The 10907-nt window shown below is 42.0% G+C and overlaps 1 protein-coding gene across 12 annotated transcripts in view; it reads left to right on the top strand.

The window, feature by feature from the left end:
- CACNB4 (calcium voltage-gated channel auxiliary subunit beta 4) overlaps positions 1-10907 on the top strand; it is a 241374-nt gene that overhangs the window by 194964 nt on the left and 35503 nt on the right. For 5 of the 12 annotated variants that reach the window (XM_070579765.1, XM_070579766.1, XM_008530940.2 and 2 more), the window contains 5 exons: positions 6-128; positions 6939-7069; positions 8853-8929; positions 10461-10480; positions 10702-10782. In XM_070579765.1, coding sequence (XP_070435866.1) covers positions 6-128; positions 6939-7069; positions 8853-8929; positions 10461-10480; positions 10702-10782 — 432 coding nt within the window. Of the gene's footprint in view, positions 1-5; positions 129-6919; positions 7070-8852; positions 8930-10460; positions 10481-10701; positions 10783-10907 lie in introns of all 12 variants that reach the window. The other 7 variants (XM_070579772.1, XM_070579771.1, XM_070579770.1 and 4 more) reach the window with 2 other exon arrangements.

The following is a 10907-nucleotide window of genomic DNA, read 5'->3' as shown; positions in this document are numbered from 1 at the left end:
TCCAGTCCAAACCTGTAGCATTTGCTGTGAAGACGAACGTGAGCTACTGTGGGGCCTTGGACGAGGATGTGCCTGTTCCAAGCACGGCCATCTCCTTTGATGCCAAGGACTTTCTACACATTAAAGAGGTAAATGTAGGACACTCTGCGTCCCTTAACCTGCCACAAGGCCAGAGCCAGGAATCAGCTCTGAGCCAAACTAAATGGAGAGGAGCCTTGAGGAGCTGCCAATAAGTTACCTCATTTAATTTGCTGGGCTTTCCAAATGCATTCATCCTCACCGAGGTTTAGATGCCTGAGATCATCGCTTGCATTATTCCACATTTAAAACATCGGATCACCATCATCATAGGATGGATTTAAGATAGACCTGTGGTCCTCTGGTCACCTTTTCATCACCTTGCATGACTGCAGAGCCGTAGACAGATGGATCCAACTTAGGGAAACATGAGTTTGGTGGCAGGGCACCTACCCATGAGGGACCATTTATAAGGGATGTTGTAATTATAACCATCTGGGCTATAATCCTGTGGACCTTGACCTTGGAACCAACACTAGAGAGTAGAATAATTAAAGTATTAAATCTAAAAAGAGGGCGGAAGACTTTGGGAAACAGAAAGCTTAAGGAATTGAGCAGTACAAGGAGGACATGAGGCCTCGCAACTCAAAAGGTGGAATAGTGACATCAGAAACTTTCATTTACTCAACCTAGGTATGTTGAAATCCTACTTCATGTCAGACATTGTGCTGGGCACTGGGGAATCCGAGATGAAGGCTGGCTGTCCCCGCTGCCAGGGAGCTCCAGGTCTGGTAGAAGAGAATGACAAGTACATAGCTTCTGCGTGGGATCACAAGTTCTATTACAGTCAAATTGAATGGGTGTTGTAGGAGCCCAAAGAAAGAGCAGGAGGGACCACCTGGCTGGAGAGGAGGAGGATCAGGGGGCCAGAAAACTCTACAGAAGTGGCGAAGCCTGAGGGATTCAGGCTGGATGGGGGGTGAGGGTGGCATGAGGTGGAAGGGACAGCCAGGAGCAATGCAGCATGGCTGGAAGGAGGTAAGTAGGGAGTGGTCCAGGGGATGGGCCAAGTCAGAGAAACAGGGGCCTGATAAAAAAAGAACATCTTAGGCCATGGCAAGAATCCTAGACTTTATCATCAGGCCGTGGGCTGGAGAGGAATTTTAAATGAAGGACAGATGGACCAGCCTTGTATCTTAGCATGACCACTCTGATGGTTGAGAGAGTACTGCAGAGGCTGGGGAGATGTGGTGAGGCTGGACAGTGGCTGTGGCAGAGAGGATGGAGAGAGGGAGCAGCTTTGAGAGAGGGTTAAGGGGCAAATAGAGAGGATTGGGAGATTTCACATAGGCAAGGGATATTGGAGAAAGTGAGACAGAGATAAGTGAAGGATGGAGGCCCGTTTTTCCAGCTTACTTGAAAGGGTAGAAGGTGGTGTCAGCTGTCAAAATAAAGAAGGCAGAGAGGGGAGAAGACTTGTTGCAGGGGTGATCGTGGTTACAAATTTGCTTTCAAGTACATTGTGTCTGGGGCCCTGTGAAACTCCCATGAAGATACTTAATAGGCCTTTACCCACATAATCTGGAGGCCAGAGGAGAGGAATTGCAATTTGTTCTTCCTAAATGTTTTGAGTTGAAAAGGAGAATGGGTGCTAGTCAGGAGAAGATAGCATAGAGTTGAGGGACTGTTTTAAAAATTTGCTTTCCTTTTTTTGTTTTTAGGATGGGAAAGATTTAAGCATGCTTTCCCTGCTGAGATGATGAACCCAGTGAAATATATTGAAAGGAAAAGTCATAGCTGACAGAGTGAGGGGCTGGAGGAGAGGAAAGGAGATGACATCTGGAAGATGGGTACAAGAATTAGGATGAGTCAGGAGGAAAGTCTCGCCTTCCTTGAACTTCCTGTTCTGCACAGAATTTTCTGATGGGGTTGGGAGCCTACAGTGGAGGACGTGCCTACTTGATGGTCTCCATTGGCTCTGCTAGGGAGGAGGCATTGGAAATTGAACCTTAGGAAAAGGAGACTGTAAAGGTAGGACAGTAAAGTGAAACCTGAGACTGGAGGAGCCTGAGGAATGCGATCACGTAATGTCACTGAGACACCCGCTCTTACTTCCCAGTCTAACACAAGATGTGCATGGTAAATATATAACAATTTTTGAAATCATTGTCTTGGAAACTCTGCATTCTACAATGCGTTAGTGACATCAAGACATATATATATATTTAAGATTTTACTTATTTGATACCAAGTAGGTCAAACATCTGGATGTCTACAGATGTCTCACTGTCTTTGCATTGTGCCCATGTGACCTGGGTGAGGTTCTACATTTGTTTAGTCACTCATTTACGACAGAGTTCTTGAGCACTTAGTATGTGCTAGGCCTTGGTAGATGTTGTCTGACAGCTATAAACAAAGCAGACAGAGTCCTTTCCCTCATGGACTTAAATTCTAGTGGGAAGACAGATAATATGAAAAAATAAATAATTCCAAACTGTGACTTCTTGGGGAAAAAATGAAGCAGATGCTGAAATTTTTTAAATATAGGCATGAAGGAGTTATATACTTTTAAATATAGGGGTGATCAGAGAAGGCCTTTCTGAGATGTGACCTTTAAGTAGGGACCTGAAGGATCAGGAGGAGCCACCCTTAAAAAGAGCAAGGGATGTCTTCTAGGGAGTGGAAACAGCATGTACAAAGGCCCTGAGGTAGAAAAATAGCCTGGCACAATTAATTAACTGGAAGAAGGCCATATGGCTGGAATGAGTGAGCCAGGGACCTAGTAGGAGGAGACAGAGTTGTAGAAGTAAGCAGGGTACAGGTCAAGTAGGACCTTAAGGTGATGGCAAGACTTAGATTTTATTCTAAATGTAATAAGAAGCTGCTGAAGACTTTAAAAGCAGAGGAGTGGGATGAATTTATTTTTTTTTAAAGCCTACTCTGTTGTGGAGACAATGGATTGGAGTGGGATAAGTATGGAATCAGGAAGACCAATAGAACCATTCTAGGTGAGAGATAATGGGATTGAGCCAGCATAGTGGCAGTGAGATGGAGAGAAGTAGACAAATTTGAGATATATTGTGGAAATTCAGTGAAGAGCGCTGGTGATGTACTAGGTGTAGGAACTAAGATTGGGGGAGAAATCAAGGATGATTAGGGAAATTGAGGTTTAAAAATTGAGCAACTGGGATGGAGATGACTAGGGTCAGGAGAGGACAGATAGGGAGGAAGGTTAGGGAGTGGACATCTCAAAGGAGATATGAAGTAGGAAGTTAGGCAGAAGAATCTGGAGCTCAGAGGAAAGGGTTGGGCCAAAATAAAAATTTGGATCATTAGTTTATATGTGGCATTTAAAGTCGTGGTAATGAAAGAAGTCACCTAAAGAGAGAGTATGGGAAGGAGAGAAGGCAGCCCTGGATCAAACCCAAAGGAATTCCATCCTGTAGAGGAGAGTACATGAAAAGATGAAACAAGTAAGGAAACTGAACAGGAGAAGCCTGAGATATAAGAGGAAAATCAGGACAGAGCAATGAATGGACATCGAGAGATAAGGGTGTGTCCAAAGAGAGGAGGCAGTCAGCTGCAGTGAATGTTGTGACCTGTCACCTAAGATGAGGACTGAGGAATGCATGTTGGTTGGGTTAGCAACATGGTGGTCAGCAGCATGGAAGTCATTGGGACCGTTGTGTGGAATTGTGGAGATGGAAGCCAAATGATGTGGGGTGAGGAGATGGGGAGTTGGGAAGTATATTTAGCAAATGTAGACCATGCTTTCAAGGAAGTTGACACTGACCAGGTGGTAGACTGAGGAGAGTATGAAGTCAAAGAGGTTTTCTTTCAAGATGGGAGGTATTGGAGCACCTGTACATGCTGATATTAACAAACTGTGAGAGACGGAGAGATTGATGGGAAAGGAGAGAGAGGCAGAGGAGTAAAGTTTCTGAGTAGGCAAGAAGGGTGGGTCCAGACCTCGAGTGGAGGGGCAAACCTTTGATAGGAAGCAGGACACTTATTCATTGTAACCTGCAGGAAAAAGATGAGTGCAGGCATGGACAGGCCAGAGCCTTGGAAACGGGAAGCTCAGGAAGCATCGACTTGATGGCTTCCACTTTCTCAATGGTGTATAGAGTGAGGATACCCACATTTGCCTAGAAGACAAGGACCCTCAACCTGAAACATGTACCCCAGCATCTGAATCTAAGTTGATTTTGTCTCACCATTCCCATCAAAAATGACCGAACCGGGGATGGCCTGGTGGCATAGTGGTTAAGTTCACATGGTCCACTTCAGCGGCCCGGTGTTTGCAGATTCAGAGCCCTGGCATGGACCTAGCCACGCCGTGGTCGCATCTGACATCAAACAGAGGAAGATTGGCACAGATGTTAGCTCAGAGATAATCTTCCTCAAGCAAAAAGAGGAAGATAGGCAACAGATATTGGCTCAGGGCCAGTCTTCCTCACTCACACACACACACACACACACACACAAAATGACCAAACCATATTCAGTGGTTCCTACCACCCATCCTTTCCGAGGAGAAGCAGCGCTGTAAAAGGTAAGAGAAGTTCTCACATGTTCCATGCGCACTCGCTCACACCAACATTCCAACCTTACTGTACTTAATGGTTTCCTCCATTCCGTCAATATTGCCAATTTGTCCTGTGGGTTGCTTTTTGATCTCTATGCTCCCTGATCAGCGACTTTCTCTTCAGTCTGGCAGTTTGATGTGTGGAATTGAGCTGGTAATCCTGTGTGGATTAGAGCCACTCGTTTTCAGATCTTGAAATACCAGATAAGAAAACATCTTAGAAAGAGAAAGCACTAATCATTTTAGGGAAATCAAAATGAGAAGGATTGGAACCAACGCTAAGGTGACCTTGCCAGAAAGCTGGCAAATGTTCCTGGAGCATCAACACAAATGAACACGTTTCTATAACCAAGTTGTAGCCTTTCCTCTTGTCCATCACCTAGAGGACCATCCATTATGAACTGTTTTAAGTACTTTCTCAGTAGTGAAAAGCTTAAACGCCTAGAAAAGCTACAGCTCTTCTTATCACATACATCCAGTGATGAGCGCATTAAGCTCTTGAATGTACGTAAAAATTTTCTCCCAAGCAGCTCAAAGAACTTTCATTTACATTGAGTCAGATTCTCACTGCTTTAGCTGTTTCCTAGAACCAAGTTAAAATATTGAGAAGTTTCATTGAGCATTTCAGGAAGCCCTTTAAGGTCACTTGGGTATCGTTTAAAAAATTAGTGTTCCAGTGGGCTAACTTAATTTCAGGAAATAACTTAAGCCCTAGGAAACTATGACTCATAGTCTGTTTTGTCCCCACCACAGTAAAATTTAAACTCCAGACATACGCACCAAAGATTCTAAAAGGGTCCCCTTGCCTTTGTTAATTCCAAAATAAACAGGCCTGTTATTTCAGGCCTGTTATCCTGAAACAAAAGATGGGAAAATGGGAGAAACCAAGACCTCGATTGTTCAAGATTTTATGTTGTCGACTCACATCTCTTCAGTGCAGTCTCATACTACATGCCATGCGTGCCTTGTGTAGCAGCAGCTGTGTGTTTAATAAAAGCCAAATCCCTAAACCGTGTCCTTTTGCTTTTGAGTGTGAGGCTGTTACTCAGAATTACTCAAAGTTCTGCAGAATTTTATGCTGCAATGATTCAACGAAACCATCCATTCCTCCTCCGCAATGTGTCAGTGTCACGTATACAGATAAATCCACTTTCCTCTGAGCTAAGCAAAGTGTACTACGTACAATTGTGACATTTCCAAAAAAATAGGTACTTTTTGGATTGAAGAGAGAGAGTTATCTTGTGCAACACTGATAAAGACAATAAAGGAAGTTTTTGGAATCATCTCTGGAGGATGTAAAAAGAAGACTGATACCTGCTTTCTAGAAATCCCCTAGCTGAACCCTTCCAGGAGGCAGGTGGCTTGGATTAAATGTGCCTTCTTCCCTAGGATTCAGCAAACCTGTAAATACAAATGCAGTTTTGCTGACCTATTGAATAGGAACATGTTCACAGAGACTCTGTCCGTGTTGCCTAAAGCCTTTGTGTGGGTTTCTTTCCCGAGTTTGCATGTTGTGGAACTTTATTTAAATGGAAATCCCGTGTTCCCTTTGGGCTTCAGGCTATTTGGAGATTATTTCAAAAATTCCACACCTATATAAAATACTTAGCCTGTAAGAGTAGGCTTCTTTTTCTTCAGTAGTAAGATAGACCTTAATTTGCAAACCTATATTTGGAAGATTTCAATTCTTTCCCAATGAGAGTAGATTACTGACAGTCCTGTGGAATTTTTACCTGAAAGCTTTTGACAAATGACAGACTACTAAATGTCTTTCATCTCAGATTTGTCTCTCTTGTCTTCTAGAGTTCCAGTTACACTGATGCATGTTTATCCTTACAAAATCCACCCCTTAAAAATTGGCTAGGGCTTCTTGACAAGGACCAAAGGAATCCAAAGTTTAGGACCTGACTTTATAGTCCAGGGATTGGCAAACTATGGCCTAGAGGCCAGATCCAGCCTGCTGACTTTTTTGTAAAGAAAACGTTTATTGAAACACAGCCGTGCTCACTTGTTCACGTATTGTCTGTAGCGGCTTTTGCACTATGACAGCAGATTCAAGTGGTTGCAACTGAGACCATATGGCCTGCGAGGCCTAAAATATTTACTATCTTGGCCTTTAGATGAAAAGTTTGCAGACCTCTGCTTTAGTCTATGGACCCGACAGATATAAATAATACAGTGTAATATAAGATAAATAGTATTTATACATATAGTATAGTATAATATTATATAAGATAAATAGTGTTTCATTTGTCTGGTCCCCTGAAATTAATTAATGGAATGGGAAGATAAGTGAATTACTATTGATAGCAGTTTCATTTCTGCATTCCAGAAATATAACAATGACTGGTGGATAGGAAGGCTGGTGAAAGAAGGTTGTGAGATTGGTTTCATCCCAAGTCCGCTTAGATTGGAGAATATACGGATACAGCAAGAACAAAAAAGAGGACGTTTTCACGGCGGGTAAGCCTCCTTCCTTTATGTAAACTTTTTTTGGGGGGTTGAGGGAAGAAAATTAGGTGATATTTTCAAGTTTGCTTGTTGGGTTAAAAATGTATGCTTTTAAAGTGAAAGATACTTTCCTGTGTATGAGGTGTTTCTGAAATTGACACATAGGGGAACCTCTTAAACAGTGATAGGAGACTACAAAAGTACAGTTAGCTCCACTTTTTTTTTTGCTGAGGAAGATTTACCAAGAGCTGACATTTGTGCCAATCTTCCTCTATTTTGTATGTGGGTCACCACCTCAGCATGGCCTCTGCCGAGTGGTATAGGTCCATGCCTGGGAACCAAACCTGGGCTGCTGAAGCGGAGCAGGCCAAATACAACCGCTAGGCCATGGAGCCAGCTCCAGCTCTGCTTTTAATTATCAATCTTTTGGAGTATATAACATGCCTGTGATACTATTAATTGTTAATCCTCTTGTTGTCTCTTCTCTAGACTTTTTGTCTCTCTTGCTATTCCTTAAATGCATCAGGAACACATGTTCCTGCCTCAGGGACTTTGCACTTGCTATTTCTTCTTGCTGGAACCCTTTTCTTCACGTTTCCACCAGCTCACTCCTTCATCTGCTTCAGATCTTTGTTAAATATCACCTTCTCAATGACCGCCTTTCCTGCCACCATGTTTAAAATTGTCCCCACTTTCCTTTCCTTCCTTCCTTCTCACTCCTGACTTAGTTTTCTCTGTTGCACTTGCTACTATCAGAAATACTATATATCTCCCTATTCATCTGTTTGATACTGCTATCTCCTACTAGAATCTGTCTTTATAAGGGTAGGGATTTTGTCTTTTTTGCCCCCTACTGTCATATTCCTAGTTTTTAGAACAGTGGATACTCAATAAATAGTTGTTCAATGAAATAATAAATGAATTTTTGTCATCATTTCCAAGGTTATTTTACTGTTATTATTATTATTATTCCATAGCATTATTATATACTTTTGAACTAAAAGCTTACTTTGTGGCAAGTGCAAGAGTAAAACCAAGAGCTCATAGACCTGATCTGATTTTCTCTTTATACCAACTCTGTGAGGTGTAGCTATAGATAGGGAATCTAAGGCTCAAAGACGTGATATGATGTGCCAAAGTCCCACAGCTGGTAAGCAGCAAAGCCAAGATGAGAAACCAGATTGTGCTGACTCTAGGGACCATACTGTTAAGCACCGAACAGGAGAAACAGTGGAGAAGTAGGACCGTCGGGTCCCCAGGGCTGCTGTGGGCTCTCAGGAAGCTTCCAAAACCGCATGAGAAGACCAACGGAATAATCTTCCATTCTGGGAAAATTATTATTATACAAATAATATTATTTGCGACCAAATCTTTACTGTCTGTTTTTAATTCTGACCCTCACATAATCACTTTTAAGAAGAAACTCATCTTCTGGGTCTTACTGCTTGTTTTGAGCTATGTTTGACATCTGACTGGTGCATCGGTGACTGGTGTTAGCTAAGCGTGCAGTTCACAAGAATATGCCTGTCAGTGATTCTCTTGTCTGATTTCTTCATTGAATAACTTGGAGAGAGACTTTTGCAATGCATTTGCATGTCCTACTTAGTTCCCCATTTTCTCTGAGAAATGAAGTCTAAGAAAACATTTGGACAGATTCTTGAAGTTCTTCTTTATAGCAGGATTTAGTGTGTTTTGAATTATTAGTAGGATTAAGGCCAAAGAAAGCTTTGTACTCTCAAGTTCTATTTTCAAGGAATCCGGAGAATGAATCTTAAGTTCCTTTTCTATATCCTAGGAAATCCAGTGGGAATTCTTCTTCAAGTCTTGGAGAAATGGTATCAGGGACATTTCGAGCAACACCCACATCAACAGGTGAGGGTTTTAGGGAAACTCCTCTTAATGGAATGTATTCCGTTTTAGTATCTGAACATACATGAAAGTATTTTTACTAATTTGGAAACAGTTTAAAGGGTTGATTTAAAGATTCTTCTACATAGTATTTCATTGCTTATTTGCTTTTGATAGTAATTTGATTAGATTTAAAGGGTACTTGTGATACTAAAAATTCTGATTATTATAATCTAATTTTGAAAAATCTTATTTTACCCCCCAGAGGCAGTAACTGTCCATTGTGTAAACCAGTCTGAAGCAAGTTCAGTATTTTACCCCAGAACCCAACAGACTTTAAGATGGTGAGGGCCAATTAAAAAGAAACAAAAAGTTATAGACTCTCAAGAAAATGCTCTATTCTAGTCTCCATGGGAAACTTTAGGATATGTTGGTACAGCCTGGGCTGTGGATATTGGCAGGGTTGAAACAGAGAATGAGGTTGGACCCGGATGACCTCATTTCTATTTGGACAGCATATAACTGAGCCCTGGAATTAATGGTAATGAAGGGACGGTGGTGGCCCCATGGGGAGTTATTGTGCATTTGGAAATTATGGAGGTATTCAAGAAGGAATTTTTCTTCCACCGCACTCCCTGATTCCTATAGGCTGATTTCATCCTGGCCCCAAATTGATGCTGTGTTAGGGCATACACTATTACCAATTCAGAATGATAAGTCCAAGGTCTGTCCTGGCCAACCATAACTGCAGAAAACTGGATTGGTTCTGGAGCAGTTCTGAGTATCTGGGTCCTTGTTCATGTGAATCCTTCCTGATCTCTGGGGCTCCTGACCAAACTAGGTCTCTGGGTTGCCCCCCAAATGGACCCAACTTGCATGGATGACCACAAAACCACTTTAATCAGATACTGAGTATATTTTACCTCATCCACTTATTGGACATTCAGGTCATTGCAGCTTTTAAAGATTACAAACAAGAAAGAATAGGAATAACTGGTTATAAACTTATTGGAAATTAAGAACAACATATTAGGAAAAATTTGTCAATATCCTGGAAAGTAGGCGAAAAGACTTAAGAATACACAAAAGACTGCAAAATTTTCTCATTGTTCACCAAAAGTACAAATCCAAAAATAACTAGTGATTGAGGGGAGGTGATGATCATTTTTACCCAGGTTGTTAGTCTAAGATTCCTTTTGTCAAATTTTGTGTGTCCGAGTTGTTCTCAGCCACACTGTACGCTGTGTCCAGCAGGGGAACAACCCATGGCCCATGACTGGCCCAGAACTTCCAATGTTGTTATGAAGTCCTCCCCCCCAACATGAAATCAGAATATAAGGTCATTCATACAGGGAGGGAGTCGTCTGTTTTTTCATTTGTCTTCAAAATTGGCCTTCCCAGAATAAAATAATAGATTAGCGCCCTGCAGAGTGGGTGATAGTGGAATGATGAGAATCACAGGGACAAATTGGTCCATTCTTCCATCTTTTAAAATCATGTACTATCATTTACAGAGATTACATATTTTGATATGGCTCTCATTGTTGTCTTTTAGCAAAACAGAAGCAAAAAGTGGTAAGTTGTGTTTCCTTTTTAAATCTACTGTGAAGGTTCTTATCCATATGTGCTTGCAATGCTCCATTTCAGTGACAAATGGTTATCAAATAAGGGATGAGCCTCCTGGTGGGGACCTGTAGTAATCATTTCTCGTTTGACCGGAAAATTATGAATGTTGTGGCTGTTGAAGAGGTCTGCTTATGCTTACCTTGTCACGCGTGTCCAATCGTCTTTTTCAGACGGAGCACATTCCTCCTTATGACGTTGTGCCATCCATGCGTCCGGTGGTGTTAGTGGGGCCGTCACTGAAGGGTTATGAGGTACAATTATCAGTTTGTTACACTTCAGTTCTTGATCAAGAACCCAGGAGACAGCCATTTGGAGCTTGCTCCTCCAGGGTCTGCCTACATATAGGTACCAATGGAAGCCAATTCTCACCGTGTGA

The sequence above is a fragment of the Equus przewalskii genome, chromosome 17 (assembly GCF_037783145.1).
Source record: "Equus przewalskii isolate Varuska chromosome 17, EquPr2, whole genome shotgun sequence".
In the NCBI taxonomy this organism is placed as follows: domain Eukaryota; kingdom Metazoa; phylum Chordata; class Mammalia; order Perissodactyla; family Equidae; genus Equus; species Equus przewalskii.
This window is presented reverse-complemented; position numbering and strand designations above follow the sequence as displayed.